At 38.7% G+C, this 20,509-nt stretch overlaps 2 protein-coding genes across 2 annotated transcripts; both read right to left on the bottom strand.

The window, feature by feature from the left end:
- Positions 1-4,138: 4,138 nt before the first annotated feature.
- Positions 4,139-5,751, bottom strand: LOC123987509 (green-sensitive opsin-like). Its single transcript, XM_046076471.1, has 5 exons — positions 5,367-5,751; positions 4,996-5,164; positions 4,707-4,872; positions 4,342-4,581; positions 4,139-4,237 (listed from the first exon to the last, which is right to left on the bottom strand). The coding sequence occupies exons 1-5, from the start codon at positions 5,749-5,751 to the stop codon at positions 4,139-4,141; spliced, it is 1,059 nt and encodes a 352-aa protein (XP_045932427.1).
- Positions 5,752-13,544: 7,793 nt separating this feature from the next.
- On the bottom strand, positions 13,545-17,384 carry synprb (synaptoporin b). Its single transcript, XM_046076150.1, has 5 exons — positions 17,361-17,384; positions 16,627-16,751; positions 14,338-14,536; positions 14,009-14,200; positions 13,545-13,922 (listed from the first exon to the last, which is right to left on the bottom strand). The coding sequence occupies exons 1-5, from the start codon at positions 17,382-17,384 to the stop codon at positions 13,545-13,547; spliced, it is 918 nt and encodes a 305-aa protein (XP_045932106.1).
- Positions 17,385-20,509: the final 3,125 nt, after the last annotated feature.

Below are 20,509 nucleotides of genomic sequence, written 5' to 3'. Positions count from 1 at the left end.
AACATTGAAAAGACTAAAATACACGTTTAAGATAAATATAAAATTAGTAAAATAGAATAAAATAAAAGGGATAAAATAAAGTCAAATAAGATCGGGAAAGGCTCTCCTATAAAAGTATGTTTTAAGAAGGGACTTAAAAGAGTTCACTGACTCAGCTGACCTGATTTCCTCGGGCAGGCTGTTCCAGAGCCTCGGGGCCCTGAGAGCAAACGCTCTGTCCCCTTTAGTTTCCAGTCGAGACTCTGGAACAGACAACAGACCTCTGCCCGAGGATCTCAAGGTACGTGCTGGTGTGTATGGGACTAAAAGTTCAGAAATATAACAAGGCGAGAGGCCATGAAGAGCTTTAAAAGTGATCAATAGAATTTTAAAGTCAATTCTAAAACATACTGGGAGCCAGTGTAATGACGCTAAAATAGGAGTAATGTGGTCATATTTCTTTGTTCTGGTTTAAAAGCCTGGCAGCTGAGTTCTGGACAATCAATAGATTTTTGGGTTAAACAGGTGAAAAGGCTGTTGCAGTAATCCAGGCGTGATGAGATGAAGGCGTGTAAAATGGTCTCGGTGTCCTTAAAAGTTAACATAGATTGAATTTTTGCTATATTTCTAAGTTGATAAAAACATAATAATAATACATTTTATTTATAATGCACTTTACATTTCAATGAAATCTCAAAGTGCTACAGTAGCAGGGGGTTAAAAACAGTTCCCAAAATCAAATAGCAATAAAACACCACAAAAATAAAATTAAAATCATGAGTGTTGAAAGTTCTTTTGAAATAGGAATGTCTTTAGGCCCTTCTTAAAAACCTCCACAGTTTGTGGGGCCCTTAGGGTCTCTGGGAGGGCATTCCAGAGCCGTGGGGCGACTGCCTGGAAGGCCCTGTCTCCCATAGTGGAGAGTTTAGTCCTTGGTTGGTGCAGGCAGTTGGTAGAGGTGGAGGAGCGGAGGTTTCGTGAGGCGGTGTGTGGGGTGAGGAGTTCACTGAGGTAGGCAGGGGCAGTTCCATGTATGCACTGATGGGTGAGGATTTGTACTGGATTCTGTGTTGAATGGGCAGCCAGTGGAGGGATTTCAGAACCGGAGTGATATGATCGTATTTGCGCCTCCTTGTCAGGACCCGGGCAGCGCAGTTCTGAATATGCTGGAGCTTTTGCAGGCTCCTGCCAGGGATCCCGACGAGGAGAGCATTACAGTAGTCCAACCTTAAGGAGATAAAGGCATGGATCAACTTCTCAGCATCCGGTTGGGAGAGGGAGGAGCAGAGACATGAACAAGCTTTGTGGTGTGCTGCTCGAAATTTAAATTACTATCAAACCAAACACCAAGGTACTTTGCCACAGGCTTAATGTGATTTACTAGGGAACCAGCAGATGGCAGTATTTGTTTTGCCATCTGCTGGGACCCAATGACCAGGATTTCTGTTTTGTCTGAGGTCAGCTGGAGGAAATTACTTGACATCCATTTTTTAACTTCACAAAGGCAGTTGTTACGTGAACTCAGCATTCCAGGGTGTGTGGATCTGACGGGCAAGTATATTTGTGTGTCATCAGCATAAATATGAAAAGAAATGCCATGTTTATGGATAATATGTCCAAGGGGAAGCAGATACAAGGAAAACAAAATGGGTCCTAAGACCGACCCCTGAGACACACCATATTTAACTGGACAGAACGAAGAGACATAGTTGTTTACAGACACGCAAAACTTCCTATTTGACAGTGTAGCAGACCTAAATTTCATAGTTATGCATTTTAATAAATTTATGAGAATTGATACCCAATTATGAATTCATAATTGAAGATTCATAAAATCAAAATTTTCCTCGTTTCAGGGCACCACCGGAGTTGTTATAATCCTAGAGTCTCCAGACCTCCAGGTAGTTTTGAATAATTATACAATTATTACTAGTGATCAGTTATAATCGCTCAATTATCTTAAATCAGTCAGTCAGTCTCATATCTAAAGGGTCAATTCTCTTGGCAGGAACCAGAAATAGGCAACACACACAGCTCTTGATTATATTACAGTGAATTTATTCTCTAACTAAGGTGATAAAAAGATGGTTGGATACAGGGAACATAAACATTTGCTGAACAATGAGCCTGGAGGTTCGATTGTGGGAAGCATTTGACTCATACGGCACAGAAGAGCTAATGAAAGTAAACTAATGCTGTGATTTTAGGAGTTAAGAGGGAAATATCTGATCACAGAACGTGTGTTAAGTCTTACTGCTTGTCTACAGCCTGCTTTTGGCCTGTTGCACGGGTCCCACGCTAGCTGCCCGATCCTGGCTTTTTGCGAGAGATTCTCCGTGTCTGATTGAAAACGCCTCCTCCGTCTGGCAATTCAGCTGTTTTCGGGTTTCCTTCGTTGTAGCTGGCGAGACCACGTGGCTTGGTCTGACCTCGGTGAAGTTGGCTCGACGAAAAAGGCTTAAAATGGAACTTGGTCGTTCCTGAATTAGTTCAGTGTAACTTAACGGACTGATAACTTTAACAAACAAAAGAAATAAAGAAAATAAAACAAACTGAAGGCAGATCGATGTCGCGGCACTTCAGGTGTGTAGCTTCAGGCGAACAAAAGGCCTGTTTCGCTGGCCGAGTCTGGGCGTTGCCTGGCGAGGCACGCCACGCGCGTGCCGAAGCGTCCAGCGAGCAGAGCAGAGTGGAAGAGCCAACAGCGAAGAGAAGAGCGCGAGTCGCTCTTTTGTTGCCTGGGGCGTGGTTCCCCAGGGGTGTCTCAGGTTTCCCATGGGACTGCCTTTCTAAACTTAATGTTTAAAAAGAAATCTATTTGCACGTATTATAATCAAATATTTTCCACAATCGAACCTCAATGGTTGAACGGTTGTATTGTTCTAGGCATTTGGTAACAGGAAACAATTGTCACATTATTGGTCAGGATATTTATACATTTAACAGCATTTCCTACGAGGGCACTGGGGCCAGTTTTGATAGGCTGTTCAGGGAGAGGCCAATGGCTGGTTCCCCCCGCGTTATCAGCTTCGGAATCAAAAAGGTGCCAGTTTTATGGTCGGGCTAGCACTTAGAGAAAGCAACTCTGACCCCTCCCCCTTCTTCTCTGGGGAGGAGAAAGGAATTTAGAGTAGCTCCAAATTTATTCAATATAAAATGCACAAATCCACACCGTTGTTCACTACAACAGGTAGGATGAAAACCATTCTAGGGCAGTACCAGAGATCCCCACCCAGTGCCTCAGTCTGTCTAACATGATGTTGTGATCAATGGTGTCAAAAGCAGCGCCAAGGTCCAGGAGTACCAGGACTGAGCACATACCTTCATAAGCATTGGGGACTTTAAGCAGGGCAGTCTCAGTGCTGTGGTACTTCCTGAAACCAGACTGAAACTTTTCAAATATTTTGTTATTTTCCAGTACAGTGAGCAGCTGTTTGGACACAATTCTTTCTAGAATCTTTGCAAAAAAAAGGCAGTTTTGAAATTGGTCTAAAATTATGTGGGAGGGAGGGATCTAAATCAGGTTTCTTTAAAAATGGATTCACGCAAGCCGTTTTAAAATAATCAGGGACACAACCAGTAGATAGGGAGCTGTTTGTTTCAGTAAAAACTTTGTAGGTATAACATCAAGTGGGCTGGAGGACACTCTCATTTGTGATACTGTTTTTAAAAGCTCAGACAAGTCGATGGGATAAAACTGGTTAAAACTCTCTTGTTGCTGGTGAGGAACCTCTGAGTAAGAGGGGGCGGGGGTAATAGAGGCTCTGATTGACACCACCTTATTGGTAAAATAAGATAAAACAATTCACAGTCATCATTACTTCCAGCTGAGGCACAAGGAGGGGTTGGGTTTACCAGCTGATCCACAGTCTTAAACAGAAACCTGGGATTGTGTTTATGTGTAGTAATGAGTTCAGAAAAATAGTGTGTTCTCGCATCCTTAACCAAGTTATTGTATTTAATTAATAAATCCTTCAGACTGAGGTAATGGACTTAGAGACTGGATTTTTTCCATCTGCGCTCTGCTTTCCTGCATTCCCTTTTTAGGCTGCGAATACTGTAATTTATCCATGGTTGCTAACTAGCTTTAGACGTAGACCTAACACAGTAGAACACAGTAGAAAGGAAAATGTCCAGGTATATGAAAAGGTCTCTATATTTAAGAGACAGAGGACACTTCTGTCTTGCTGGAAGAAACTGAAGTCTCATCCTCCACCATGCCGCCCATTCCAATAGTGCTCAGCATGCAGTTACGGAACTGAAAAAGAGCACAAAGAATGTTGAAATAGCAAGCATGTGATGTGCATTGTGGTTGATTAAAGCCTGAGAAATAAAAGTAAGATGATTTTCATATAAACCAACCTGTTTGTTCATCAACACGTAGATAACAGGATTATACAGAGCTGAGCTCTTTGCGAAGAAAGCAGGGATAGCTGCTGTTAGGGCGGTGAAGGCAGCTCCTTTGTTCAAGAAGATCCAACCAGCGAAAGTGGCATATGGCGTCCAAGCTACCAGGAAGCCAAGGACCATCAAGAAGCACATACGTGTTACTTCCTTCTCGGCTTTCTGGGTGGAGACTGAGTCCTGCTGCTGGGCTGCAGCCTAAAGAGATTGTGACCATAATACCATGATCAGAATTCACAGCACACACAGTTTTGCAAAGCTTTAAATGAAAATAAACTATGGAATAATACTACTTTTATTTAGGTTTCATGAACTTCACTTACAGCTTTGACAGTCAGCACAAGGCTTCCGTAAGCGAAGAAGATGATGAAGACGGGAACGAAGAAGTGGACAACAAACATGTAGATGACGTATGATTCATTGTTGTAGCCTGGGGCAAGAGTGTAGTAGTCGGGTCCACAGGAGCACTGCATGCCCTCAGGAAGGTACCTGTGTGAAGTTTAAGAAAAAAATAATCAATTCAATCAATTAATTTTAATAAATGCTGTCAGGGTGTAAAGATTTAAACTAATATTTACTGCAAATCAAATGACTAATACAAATGAGAAATACCTGGACCAGCCAAAAAGTGGGGGTCCAGCGCATGCAAAGGCCATGATCCAGGTGAAAGCGACTCCCGCTCCCGCATGAGTTCCAGAGAACTTGAAGCTTCCCATGGGTTTGCAGACAACGATGTATCTTTCAATAGCCAGGACTACCAGTGACCAGAGGGCAACTTCACCTGCAGAGAGGAAAGGCATAGACAAGGGATGTTTTTAAGTAAGCTGAATGCCCAATTTATGTTCAGTATACGTCAGTAATTGTCATCTTTAACATATGGTGTTTCATGCTAACTGCTCTGTGGTAAATGTCAAAGTACTGAGGAAACTTTACAATTTTAAGAAGCTGTTCAAGTAGCATGAAAGAATAAAGTTGACTTAAACCTCCAAGTGTGGCCATGAATCCTTCAACAGCGCAGGCAGTTGGTCCGAGAATGAAGTAGCCATTAAGGGCAGATGTGATGGTAATGGTGAATCCGAAGCTGCACATGATCAGTCCTGCCACAGCCAGGTTGACCAGGATGTAGTTGAGAGGTTGCCGGAGCTTCTTGTTCTGAGCCGTTACAAACAATGTTAGACCGTTGATGGGAGTTCCGGTGCAGATCAGGAAGAACATGTAGAAAGCTAAAAGCTTGTACACGATGGGATCTACCAAATAATACTGTTGGTATTCAAAAGGACTTCTAACAATCCCAGTCCTGTTGGACATGGGGATGTAGAAGTTCTTGCCCTCTGTACCATTGGGCTCGTATCCTCCGTCCCAAGCCATCTTCACTAGTCTGATGATCTGTTGAGCTTCTTCGCCTGGAGAACCCAAAAGCACTGATGGACATGAGAGCCAGAGATGTGCAGTGTGATTTTTATACCTCACCACTAACACTGCTGTTACATTGCCAAAATTGGATTACAGGACTGTGAAGTGGTACAGGAGTTAAAGGTCAGTAATTAAACTTGCTGGCTAGAAAGATTAGAGCAAAGTAAACTGATCCAATTTCCAGGTCTGCGGGATTCTCTTAATCCTGATTAAAGAGTAGGAATTAAGTTTAGCCAATAGCCTTTAGGCAGTAAACGAATTGTAAACAAGAAAATCAAACCTGAAATCGTAAGGACTATATGTGATATGTCTTTAATTAAGTTTAAAACAAATATATTATTAGTCTCTTTGAGTACATGTGTGTATGTACTGATCTTTTTGTTGTAAATATGGACCTGCGAGAAAAGGTAATATATACAAAACATAATCAGTTTCAGAGTTGTTGTTCAAAGAGAGGTAAGAACACCAGCACATGTGCGTTCTTGTGTGACTTAAGCATATCTTGAGAGAAAGTGAAAATCCTCATCCATCCTGTTTCTTGTACTTTGTGAATGTTTAAGGTAGTTTTTTGCTTTTTTAATGTAGATTGTTAGCTTGCTCAATCTAGATTTTATGCCTAGTGATAGTCCATTTCAGCTTTTTATTTTCGTCACAATACAGTCTATAATTAAATTTACCTTATTGTAAATTTTGTGTAATTTTATACTACAACCACAGGTGGATAGGCAGGTATGTATAAAACTATCCTGCATTTACAATATAGTAACTTTAGCTATAGATTGAATTCTGACAAAGAGAAAATCCTGCGAGAAATGGGTGCAAATATGCAACATGCATCCATCCATCATTAACATGATTACATAGAAGAAATCTGTTTGCTTCTTTAATTTCTGTTTTATTTTTATCTATAAAGGCACATTTGTATCTGTATTTGTCAGTGGTACATGAATAAATCTGTGATTCAATTTAAATCAACTGAAATGTTTGATAGTTGCAGATGACCTTACCACACCAAAGGTAGCCTCATTAACTGTCTTAACACCTAACACATTAAGCGGAGTACTTAGTACACTATCCGGTGAAAAGGTTTCAGATTCTTCTCTAAAATAAGAAACTGTAATGAAGTTGATTTCAGCTGCGAGTGATTCCAGACATCGACAAACAAGCTTATAGTGTCTATCCACTTGCTGAAGATGTTAACAGTGGCGAGGGACAGAACTTCTGCATTTCAGTTCAGTTCAGTTCAGTGTGCTTTATTGGCATGAATGTTTCATTAAACAATGTTACCTAAGCAGATTCAAAATCAAACGTTTACAATTGGACATTCTCATTTCCTATAGGACTGGGAGCCTGAGAAGTCTTTTTGAGTAACCACAGTTTTATCTGGTCGATTCACGGTAGATTTCTACACATCTGTCCTGATCTAAACCCAAACTGGTCTTCCATTGTGCCTAGACCACGAAGCTCCAACAACCTCTCACCTACATTCTGGTCAACTCAGTTGGTTGGACTACAGATGAGCAAAATCAAATGCTTTGACATCCACACACACACACACACACACACACACACACACACACACAAAATAGCCCATCCACAATCTGTTGCTGTGAGGGATGAATGTAATCATTGGCTGGTCTACCTGCCTGCCTGTGTACACTCACTGTGCATGAAAATATGTTAAGTTGTATTTATATAATTGTATTCAGTTATCAGGTTTTTATTCATGTATATGTCAACATATGGCCGCATGTTTTTACATGAAAAATATACACACTACATGGTTTTACTTACATGAAAAATATACACAGCAACAAACACTAATACTATACTTCCACAATTTCTATTACTTCTACTACTGCTACCACTACGATTAATAATTGTTACAAAAATAACATATAAAACTTACTTTAAAAGGTAGTGTTTAAAAAAAAAGATGATGTACTGGAAAAGAGATTTTACTGATTTTACTAGGGGTTAGTTCCTCACTCTAAATCTAGATTTTGGACCAAGACAAAGAGAAGCATCTTGAGGATTTTCGGAGAGATCACCGGCAGTCTGAGTTTCTAAACAGATATGTGCTTATATCTCCCCTTTTATCCAAGATGAAAATAATTGTTCGATTCACTGGAGATCATTGTTAATTGAAGTTCATTTAAAGGATCATTTATTGTGCTAATTTATTACGAGCATGTTTCAAGAGAATTTACACACAGTGTCTACCTAGATCAGTTTCAATAGTCAATCATACATTTTTGCAACAGTATAAAACATAAACACAGCTGTAAGAAGTGCAGGACAGCAAATGTGTGTTTAAGGACTTTATAATCATGACAAAACAAAAATCATAATAGTCATGTCTTTCCCTCTAAGACACTGAAAAAAACAAAGATATCTAAGATCTGGCAGAGGCATGAAAGGTGAAACTGGAAACAATAGCAAGGGATATGTCTGCCCAGCTGCAGCCGCAGAGACAGAGCTGCTGCTTAAGTGAAACAAAAGATAGCAGACCCAGCAAAAAGTCTATGTCTAATGTTTGTGACAATGTTGGTGCAAGTAGAGGACATTAAGACACATGGTAGACAGATTAGTACTTGCTATGTCATTTTTTTAGCCCATAAACTACATTGTCATTGGAGAATTTTTTGCTTGAACCATTTCAGTATATAAAAATGTTAACAGCAACAAAAGTCACAATATTGAGAGAGAGAGTCAAGTATGCACGTCTTGAAGGTCACTGTCTGGACTCTAACCCTCTTCCACAGGTTGGATCTTCGTGATCAAGGGGGCTGCTTTCGCTGCCTTGACAGCAGCAATCCCCATCTTCTCAAGAGCTCATCTCTGCATAGTCTGTGCTATCTCTATGTGCTGTTTAACAAACAGGTTTGTGTATCAGAAACCTTAATCTTTCAGCGTTTAAACCCACCAAAATGCATATTAAATGCTTGTTATATATCTTTGTGGTGTTGATCAAATAGGTTACTTCTTAAACAAAATTCAAAACTGGAACCTTTGAGCACTGCTGAATCGACTGACGGGCTTTAAAAAAAACACTAATCAACAATGTTAATTTTTGAATTAAATATATTCAGTGTTTATAAACATAAAAATTATTTTGTATTATTTTCTACTGCGTCAAAAGACAAAATGTTAGCCTACATGTAATTGATTTAATAAGGTAGAGAAAACTGTCATTGGGCATTTAAAAAAATATTTAAAAAATAAAATACATTATTGTAATTTATTAATTTGATTTTTTAAAATAAATATCATTATTTGTACAGGTTTACAGCAATGTTCATCACATTTCTTTAACTGTACATCCTGTACTGTCCTAAGAATTAAAGGCATGTATCTAGCTCTGGAGTTTCTTCTTTCTATGTGATTTTATAATGTGTGGGCTGATTTAAACTCTTTTACTCACTAACTTATTTCACTCACTGCATTCAATATGTAGATACTTTGAATAACCAAAGAGGTTCATGATTTTAAGCAGATGCATTTTTTTATTGCACCTGAGAATGTTTGAGTGTCATGTTTCGCATTTAAGGGTTCTCAAAAAATATTTATTTATGTATTTGTTTGTTAAAGTGTTGAAGTGATAATTGTTGGGGAATGAATGGTTAATGTTTCACAATTTAATATTGGTCTCTCTCTGCTCCACGCTGAAAGTGTCCTACATTTTATGCTGGTTTCCAATAACTGTTGGTGATGAAACTAAATCTCAAATTCTAAGGTTCTACTAAACAGTTCTTTCAGCCTGCTTGACATACTTTTATGTTGTTTTAATGTATTGTGCTTATTGTTGTTAAAAAGCAATCTTTGTTAGCTTAAATTAATATTGTCTATCACATTGCAAGCGAAAACTGTAAAATTGATTACAGCACGCTCTAATCCCTTGTTGTAATCCTTTGTAAATCCTCTAAAGAGCTCATGGAGCAGAGATTATTATAGCAACTGCAGTTAAACCAATTGGCCTTGTTTTACAGTTCATTTTTTGTCACTTGGGGTGACTATAAGATGGGAAAATGACAGAGACAGATAAACATTTTATTAGATACAAACCCAATAGTTATCATTGTGGTAGTCATAGTAAAGCAGATTATAGTTTATTTATAAATACTAGCACTAAAAACACAAATATGTTTCTTACATATTTCTTACATCTTTAACGGCCACAAATTAATCTCACAAGACTTAATTATCTGTGTGAATGAAATACATCTTCTCAAGTACAGTATTTTACTTAGGGGTTATACCTACACACATACGTAATTTTGCATATCCTTGGTAAAGGTATGATTTTACATTTCTTTCAGAATACAGCACCTATGGAAAAAGATATTCAGATGTACAGAACTTCTAGATGTCCTGTGTCCTGGGTGACGTACAGACAACATTTGTGGTTTACATCATAGATCACGCGAGTCTGAGAGAGTAAGAGCATTTCCTCATACCTGCAAATGAATAACAGCATCTGAAGTCGTCTACAATGTAAATTCTACACGTCAAAATGATTTTCAATTTCATACAGCTTGATAGACAAACTCGTGTCTGCTGTATTTCGGTTGTGATGCTATACCTCTCTCTTGAGGCCTATACCTGGCACTGCAGCATGTCATACCATATAATTTGTATAGAGCATACATACATTTTGAAAGTACGACATCATTTCTGATATAGTGGAATAAACTACAGCAGTTGTGTAAAGTAAATAGAACAAAATATTAGTGAATTAGAATTTTAAAAATCATATAAAACAAGCTTGAACCTCTGTTGGAGAGCTTTCAGATCATGAAACAGCGCAGATGATGCCCCCTGCAGGTGTCTACAATAAAGTGAAAATGTCTTTGCACCATTACACTGTAGAATGCTCCATACTGTGCTCTATTTGTAAAGTCATGGCTGCTTCATGTTCTGCTGGTGGGAAATACAGACATAACCAACCGTAAACGTTACACACCACTAACATGTCACAGTGGATTAATTATGTATAAATACACCCTTCTCCCATACCCTACAGGCTGTCTATCCCATGATGTAGCCCTTTATTTCCTGCTGATAACCTGACCCTAATTGTCATTCTGTGGGCACATACGCTGTAATTTTCTTCAAAGAGCCTGCTCTGGACACCTGCATGTGTTTAGTGTCTCTGTCAGGGGCCAGGCAGAGGCGAGCGTCGCCTCTCTTTGTTCTAATTGCTCAGATCAGATGCATACAGAGGTCTTAATAACCAACTTGGGGGATGCACCGGATTTATTTCCAGGCTCATGTTCACTGTGAGGAGGACTGGAAGAAGACTCTTAGCAGCTGGGGCAAGCAAAGGATGAACTTCCATGATATCATTTTTATCATTATGCTTGTCTTGGTTGTTGGGGACACAATAACTTTAAAAAAAGAAAGTCAAATTATTGCTTTTAGGAAATTTGCAAGTGTAATCTACTTTACATACTATTTAAAAAAACATCAAGGTCCACAAAAGAAATAAGGAAATAAACTTTATTGTGTTATCTTAGACTTTTTCTTAGATGTGTGCAATTTGATATCTTCCTTAACAACACTATGACACTATGTATTCAAAATGAAAACAAGTTGCAACAACTGCCTGATATCAGAAATTCAGGTCAAGTTTTTAAGTGGCAGGTCAAGTTAAAAATAAAAGAAATTTGGCACATACTGTCATTTTTTTAAGTCAAGTAAATGTTACTTATAAAGCCCAAATCACAAATGTGCCTCCCTCAGAGGGTTTTACATCTTCAGACCCTTGACAAGGAAAAAGAAGAGAAAAAAAATCGGTGGTGGAGAGGAACCTCAGAAGGAGCAAAAGAGGAGGGATACATCTTGCTACTGAGATACCAAAGCAAAATAGTAAAGCTTTGGCCTTTTTATAGAATGAAAACTACTTGTCAAACATCTTGCAGGGAAGTGACACATAAAAACAAACACTTCCCTGCCACACTCAGATGACAACACACTGAGGACATCAGGGTTATTTTTTTTAAACATTGGGGAGCTTCTCCAGATTCACAGAAGACATTATATAACTGTTTTCACAGCACTCTCCATGACGTGTGAACTGAACCTAATGTGTAAAGTTGGTGCCCCTTTATATCAATGACTAAAAGAAGGTTTATGGAATTAGAAATATTTACGTTGCCTGTTGGAACCTGCTGACTTTTAACTAAATACTTAAATAAAGCAACGACTTTTGTATGTGTAAACGGCCAGAATTTATTATTTATATACCTTTGAAACTCAACAGTTTGTAGGATGGTTGGAGTGGGAAGAGATTTAGGTAGTATTTTGTTAACTGTCTTAGTCAGGATGAAACAGACACCCTGAGGGATTATCCTCTTGGCCTTTGTAGTAGAGACACTCCTGGAACACAGTGTGAAACATGCTTTAATGTGTACACTGGTGTCTCCATCAGAGTCACTATTCATTATAAATTCCTTTTATTGGTTTCCATTTCTTTGTCAGTATTTTCTCACTTTCTGTCTCCTCTCCTCTGTTCCCTTTTCGATGGAAATGAAGAGGCCGACAGCTCTCACTAAACAAGAAAACCCATGGTAACAACTCCACAGTGGATAGGCTTGCTTTGATGTCAGTTACTGAAAACCACTGAAGAAGTCTGCAGAGCAGCACCTCAGACACACTTCAAGTTAAACAACTAAATTTAATGCCTGACTTGAACGCACAATCTTCATCAGCCCATAAAGCATTTCAAGTAGCTGTACTCATTTTATTTTATACATTTTATACAGACATTATCTTCCTTTGATAAATGTTTAGTGATCAGTATAGTGCAAGAGGATTGTGACAATAGGTATAAGAGTGAGATGGTTTATATGCAACATGAGCACTTCAATTATTCAGTTTTGACACATATATAACATATAATAAAACGTGAATATACACACTAATACACACAAAATAAGTGCCAATGAAACAACATTCATTATCCATTTAAAAATCAATATTCCATTAAAAAAATAAAGGACAAAGAAAGACACTGGAGTGTCACATTGATTATAATATCAGAAAATCCATCAGTAATGACAAAGGGAACAAATGATACCATCAAACATTAAATATTTATAGAGAGAACTCTAGCACATTAGTTAGATGTATATTTGAACTGATACTGCACATCTTTTCCATCCAACATACTGTATAGTATAGGGCAAAATGTGTACTGTAATTAATAACGCTTCTTTAAATAAATCTTTTGACAAAAAAAAGTAATAATAGTTTTACATGTACAGGTAAAAAATAAACACATGTATGATATATCAAGTTCAATATCAACAGCATCTAAGTCCAACTCCTAACATCAAAACAACTTGTCATCTTGTCGTTATTAATTTTAATCACATTGGCCACCCAGTCTGTCAGCATAAAAACCCACAGCAGTGTCTGCTTATTGCCAAAGGTCAGTTTCCAAAATAAATACGAATAAACAAACAAACAAAACATTTGCAGATTAAATAATGACTTCAAACTCCTTCGTTTAAAGGTACAGCTTGTGTCATCTGGGAATTTCAAAACTCGAAGTACAATTTATCCAGAGGAAAATGAACAAAAATCAAATTATCTTACATTATGACCACCACATGTCAAATAGATCCATCAGTGTATTCTTTTTTATCTTAAGTTAATTATCATGTTTTGACCAATTGACTATGTTTATGCCAATAACACATGTTCCCATCTAGTCCACCACGAACAGCATTAAACTGAGGGCAGAATCACATCTCATTGACAAATATCTTTGGCCCTTCAGAACCCACCATATTCTCCCTGTCATAAATTACCGGTTTGCCAAGATATGCATGCGGTAAGCTCAGGTTTACTTGTGACTGGTTGAAGCTAACCTGTCTGTGGACCTGCTGACCAAACCCCCCCTTTGACTGATTGAAACTGTCTTGTCGGGAGAGTTGTGGACCAAAGCTCTCCTCTGGCTGGTCGAAGCTGCTCTCATTGTAGAGCCGCTGTCGCATTTCACTGGCACGTTTCCCAGAAGCACTCCTGGTTGGATATCTCTGACCTGTCTTGTACCAACCTGTCTCTTTAAAGACAAACCAGATATTTCCAACCCAGAGGATGACATTTACAAAACCAAAAACCTGGAGATAGAAGAAGGGACAGGTGTAAATTGCTTGCTTTATCCAGTTTTGTGCGTCAGTGCTTCATTCCTCAGCTGAGTACCTACCACAGATGTGTTAAGACGTGACCAGAGAGGCTCCTGGGTAGCTGTACATTTGTTCTCCTGAGCTCTGCAAGCTGTGATCAGCAGAAGCACCTGTGTTGGGTTTGTAGCCTTCTTGATATCAGAAAGAGTTTTAGCCCAATAACAGCTGCTCACCAACCACATGAAGGAGAAGATGATTGTAACAACAAAATCCTGCGCGGGACAAAAGAGTGGAAAGAGGACATGAAGAGAAGTCACACACACGGAAATAAAACAAATACAAACACTATCACACTGTACTGAATCTAATTCTTTCCAGGAATGTTTGTTAAAAGTATAAACTCACTGACCACAAGTGGGCCTCTGTTGTTCTTCAGGTACTTGTTCTGGTAGAAGACGTAGACAATGGTTGCCAGCAGAGAGTACAGGAAAGCAAAAACACCCACAGTCAGGAAAAACTGGGCGGCTGAGGAAAAGTCACCATCCAGGAAAAGAATCTCTTCTCTCTTAGTCTCACATGAGGGAGCCTTGAAATGCACTTCTTGTAATCTACAAGACAGAAACAGGAGGTTGACAGTGAATGGGGGGATAAAAGGTTGTCATAAAACTGACATGTGAGGAGATTCAGTCTGCAGGAAACATTAAGCCACCGGCACTTTGAGAGCACTTTCATTAGCACAACTTGTGGCTAAAAAAGGAAGGTGCAAGCTCAATAAGCGTAGATATACAGCAGAGAAACCTTGTGGTACTTTACTGAAAATAAGTCTGTGTGTTTCTGGGGGACATAGGGAAGCTATACTGTAACATCTGAAGTGTGAAACAGTTCCCAATCTCACTTTCAGACAGTAACAAAGGGAGAAATGGGCGCTATTGAGTTTAACACACAATGATGATTAATGATGACATTCAATGGCAGGATTTTCCAGACACTTTATTTTGTTTTAAATATAAATCATAAACTCATTGGGCAGATGGTGGGTGGAATCTTATAATCTTATAAATATTTAGTTTCAGTCTTAGATCATTTCCAACTTGCTGTATCATGTAAGTGAGTACTGTGTCACTGTGGCAATATTTACTTAATTGTAGGTTTGCAGAGGGTTTTGGACAATGTGGGTTGAAGTGGGGCACAGTTTATATCTGCTTGTTATAAATGCAAACAATAAAAAATGACAATATAGTACTGGGGCAGTTTTGCTATTTGCTTGCTTGGCAGCTAATTCAGTGGTCGATGGCTGGTTGCAGCACACTTGGGAAATCAACTTTCTTCTGATGAAAATTAAGCAAGAATTGGACTATGCTGCTTTCATCATTGATATGAACTATGGAAAACTATATTTAGATGCAAATAGTTTTTATATACATCTAAAAATACACACACACACACACACACACACACACACACACACACACACACACGAAGTAATTACATTTCTTAAAACATGAAAGCTCCATTTAACATTTATACTTTATTACTTTAGAGTATTACATTAGAGTTAACATAACGTTTCAAAATAACTGAAAAATACTAACATTTTGTAGGAAGCCATTTGGGTAAATGTGCCATTTATCCATGACTACAGTGGGCACCAGTGACCTAACACACAGACACCAGCGTCAAGTCAGCTGAACTGTTAATTAGACACTTGGCCATCATTGACACAGACTAAAGGACAGCGTATGGCTAGTGGTTGACCACACTGCTGCACCACAATACCAGAGAGTTCACAACCAGACATTATTTAGACAAGTGAAAGTAATTCCGAACAAGGACGTTATTTACTTTTTCAACATCTGTAGAATTGAAAGGCAAATACCATGCAGTCTATTATAATCTAATCTCAACATCCAAAGAAATGGAATATTAAGATAAATAGTAAAACTGCTGCACTCCTTGTTCATGTGTCTTTATATATTGATGGTCCTGAGTACATTCAGGTCCGCAGGAGTCAAAATGAAATACGGACGAGACAGATACCATTTTTTGATACTCATCAGCTCATTAGTTACATCGAGTTGCAGGTACATGCTGCAAAGAAAGATGTGGTGCTGTAAGGAACCACCTGAGGTTAAGTCTCGACTGATTGGAATCCAGGTACAGTTTTATCTGATGATGCAGTCAAACATTTTAGACTTGGAGATCTTAAATTGGGCTGGCTTCCTGCTCAGCTTTCTAGCTTCCTGTTCTTAAATTGGGCAAGCTTTAAGGGAGAACAGCTCCTCTCCGCTGAGCCTGACAAGATGATGAAGTAAAGCTGTGCAGCTTTTAAATCCTTTTTTTTTCCACATGTGGGTGACCAGTTTCCTGAAATATGTAGTGAAGATCACTCTGGACACCTTTAGTAAGTGTGAAAGCATTGTTTTGGGTGTCCAGTCAAATCTTTCCTCTTCGTCAATTAGCCTGTTAATTCATGTTTAAAATTGGCATAAAATGATCTAAATCAAAACATGTAAATAGATTATGTGCTTATTAATTGTCACAGATTAAATGATTACATTAAATTAGATAAATTGAAAATGAATTGTGAATAAGAGAAATAAATATGTATCATGGGAGTTTTCGGTGAAATTGCTCTGTCTTAGATGTTTGGGCATTTGAAACAAGAGCCACTAAGTGGAAGCACAAACAACCACCTTACCTGAAAGGATAGCCAAAATCAATGTTGATGCTGAGGTTGCTCTGCCTCCTGTCTGCACAGTCCACTTTAACCTGGAGGTGTCCATAGTATCCTCCACATGTTGCGAAAGCACAGATGGCAAAAATCTGTATAAAAACAAGAAATAATCATAAAAGAATCAGCAGCTATTAATAATTCATACATTTGCTTCATCCAGTATCAGTTCCGTGTGTGCAACTTACTGCATGTAAACACATCAATAAATTACTGGACAGATTATTGAGATTTATAATTAGTTTGAAAACAAAACCTGAATAATTTAAAGGTCGGAAGACAACTAACAGAGCTGCTTACTGTGTGCTGGAGGGTGGCCGCAGCAGCACAGCAAGACTCAGTTTGAAGATGTAACACACAAGTCACAACTAATTTTATCTTCATAGTTCTTATGCAAAATATTCATATAAAGAATGAGAGATTTACTCTGTGTCATTTACTTTAAATAGATTTTTCTTTATTTCTGAATATGTGGTACACATTACATTAACTGCACTGCACTGATGTAAAACCAAACAGGCATTTCATCAAGTCATTGTTCAATCAGCAAATCATGAAATGGATCAAAAAGATCAAGATCATACTTGGTATTATAATTCATACAATGTAGCAGGCATTGTCAGTGAGCAGGTGCAGACATCGTTAGAACTAAAATGAATAAATAAAAGAAGAAATCACAAGACTAGATACATGAAACTTACCGGAGCAAATATAACCATACACATTTAAAAATCACAGCTCTCAAGTCAGACTCCACGCAGTATCGAACAGCTTTTGTCATCAGGATGAAGTGCCGTTGATGTAGATAGGAAGACGAGAGTGTTTTTTTCCAGCGGAGGGGAGGACTGACAGGAGATATCGTCCTCAGGGAGGAGTCTGAGATTTTCTGTATCTCTAAACATTTGTTCACAAACGTTGCAACAAACTGTAAATACTGTGAGTGAATGAGATTGTGCAAATAGATTGTTTGTTGTTTACTGTTATTGGACATGATATTTTTTTTTTTTACCTAACTATGGTTTCATCAAAACAAATGGAAATATTGAAAAATTTGTGATTCTGAGTTATTTGGATAAACCGGAGGTTTGATTAAGTGTTCCTTTGGGGGATGAGAATATTTTCAAAATCTCTCACTTCTTAAGTTAAACCGAATGTTTAAAGACCCATTGGATTATCGAAAAGAAAGTCCAGTCAAAACATTAAAAATAGACCTGTTTGTATAATGATTTGGAGAAACAGGGTTTCACTGGACAGCAATGACATCAGCATAGTAATTATTTTCCTGGACTTAAACTTAAGTGTAGGTGGCCTAATAGAGTGGATCTTAATTCGTAAACCTTTCAATTTGAGTCAGATTACACAATATAAAAATGATGGGATTTTTACATTTTGATTTTTCCCATCCCTATCCCAGTTATAATTGAAATACCTGATGGGTGTTTTTTGACTGCCATTGATCAGCTTTGTTGGGCTGTTTGTTTGTTGAAGGCTGGAAATGTCAGAAGTCAGGGAGAAAGTAATTTGGCACAAAATAAATTCCTCACCAAAATCCACGTTGTCATGGTAACTAAAGCATGACTTTCTTCACCATTGTAGTAACCTTCCCCATGCAGCAACCTTAAATGAATGTGTTTCTAAAAACATTGGTTCATTTAACATGATTTAACACACAAGGCCATATGATGACACCAAGAAAATTAGAGGAATACTGTTAACTCATTACTGGCTGCTCTCTAATTCAACTGTGCCTCACATGTTCATCAGCTCCATCTCCAAGAACAGACACAAAAAACATGCTGGAGAAATATTCATCACACCATGGTCTGAAGAATAATAGCACCAACCGTGTGTTAGTGTTTTGAACTTTGCACATCTTGTCTGAATAAGGTAATCAAGGCCATGGTTTTGGGATCAGGGTCTATTACATCCTAGGGTTAGCCCAGCAGCAAGTATGTTCAGATGATTTCAAATAATATGGCTAATGTCTCTTTTACAAAGCAACATTTAATATTAGTGACTGAAATGGTGATTAACCAAAGTACATGTACTGAAGATTATGGGCGTCTGCATTGTTATTACCGCAGATGCTTCAATTGCGTTTTAATTGCTAATGATCACTGATGATTAGGCCAATCGCATTGTTATGAAAAGGATTCTGCTGACCTCTTTTGGTGACAAATGTGTATTACAGATTTATTTTTAGGCAAGGATGAATGAGGGTTTTTCACAGGCTGAGTGAAATTAATAATGCACTGCACTGCAACCTGGATTTTAGCTGTGTTATGAAGTGATCATTTATCTTCACTGTGTTCAGTGATAGATATTCAGATTGGCCTTTTTGGATAGAGGGACACTCAGACACACTGATTTCTTACTTACAAAACAGCATCATTATCAAATCTGTTGGCATTTCCTAAAATGACACACACACCTTGACAACGCAGAGTAATGAATAATCGAGTGAGGACCTGATGGTTTTGCTCTGGTGATAAGGTGCTATACACGTAGACAAACATGCAGTTGACATAAATAAATCTAGAAATATATAAATAGGGAATAAACAATGCAAGTTATAATACAACTATTTGCACAGAAAGAACAATGTTGCAGATATTTATATGTGGATTACTCTGGGTTTGTGTTGTTCAGACGTATTCCAACGGAAGAGAATATTGTGTACATACATATGTAAATTGACAATATAAAAATATAGAACAACAACCATTAACAATTAACAACAAATATGTGCAATGTGCCAGGTTTATGCATGGTATGAAATGAAATGAAATAAGATTTACATGTGCAGAGACATTTGTATTATTTGAAAGGAGGGAGTGTCAGCGGGGGACCCGGGTCTTGTTAATGAGGCTAGCTGCAGACGGGAAGAAGCTGCTTTTGTGGCAAGAGGTTTTGGTCCTGATGGACCGTAGCCTCTTGCCAGAGGGGAGAGTCTGAAACAGTTTGTCTCCAGGGTGGGAGGGGTCAGCTGCAATCTTTCCTGCTCGCCTCAGAGTCTTGGAGGCGTACAGGTCCTTAAGTGATGGAAGATTGTAGCCAATCACCTTCTCTGCAGAGCGGATTATACGCTGCAGCCTGCCTTTATCCCTGGTAGTGGCAGCAGTGTACCAGATGGTGATGGAGGAGGTGAGGATGGACTCAATGATGGCGGTGTAGAAGTGCACCATCATTGTCTTTGGCAGGCTGAACTTCTCCAGCTGCCGCAGGAAGTACATCCTCTGTTGGGCCTTCTTGGTGAGGGAGGTAATGTTCAGCTCCCACTTGAGGTCCTGGGAGATGATGGTGCCCAGGAAGCGGAAGGAGTCCACAGTGGCGACTGAGGAGTCACACAGGACGATGGGTGAAGGTGGGGCTGTGCTCTTTCTAAAATCCACGACCATCTCCACTGGCTTCAGAGCGTTGAGCTCCATATTGGTCTGGCTGCACCAGGTCACCAGATGGTCTATCTCCCACCTCTAGGCGGACTCATCCCTACCAGAGATGAGCCCAATGAGGGTGGTGTCATCCGCAAACTTCAGGAGCTTGACGTACTGGTGACTGGAGGTGCAGCTGTTGGTGTACAGGGAGAAGAGCAGAGGGGAAAGAACACCGGTGCTGATGGTCCTGGAATCAGAGACATGTTTTCCAAGCTTCACGTTGTCATGTAATGCCAACTTCTTTTTTGTCATCGTCAATGGATTTTTCACTGGGGTTTTGTTTCCTGTTTCTTTATAGAAAGGTGCTTGTTTTGTTCACACTATTCTAAAGTACTGCAATTACCATATTCACAGTTTTCACCAAACCTGTGAATCACACATAATGGCATTTTAAAATAATAAATATATTTATAGAG

This window comes from Micropterus dolomieu, linkage group LG18, assembly GCF_021292245.1.
Source record: "Micropterus dolomieu isolate WLL.071019.BEF.003 ecotype Adirondacks linkage group LG18, ASM2129224v1, whole genome shotgun sequence".
Lineage (NCBI taxonomy): Eukaryota > Metazoa > Chordata > Actinopteri > Centrarchiformes > Centrarchidae > Micropterus > Micropterus dolomieu.
The sequence above is the reverse complement of the archived record's forward strand: the minus strand, read 5'-3'. Positions and strand labels throughout refer to the sequence as shown.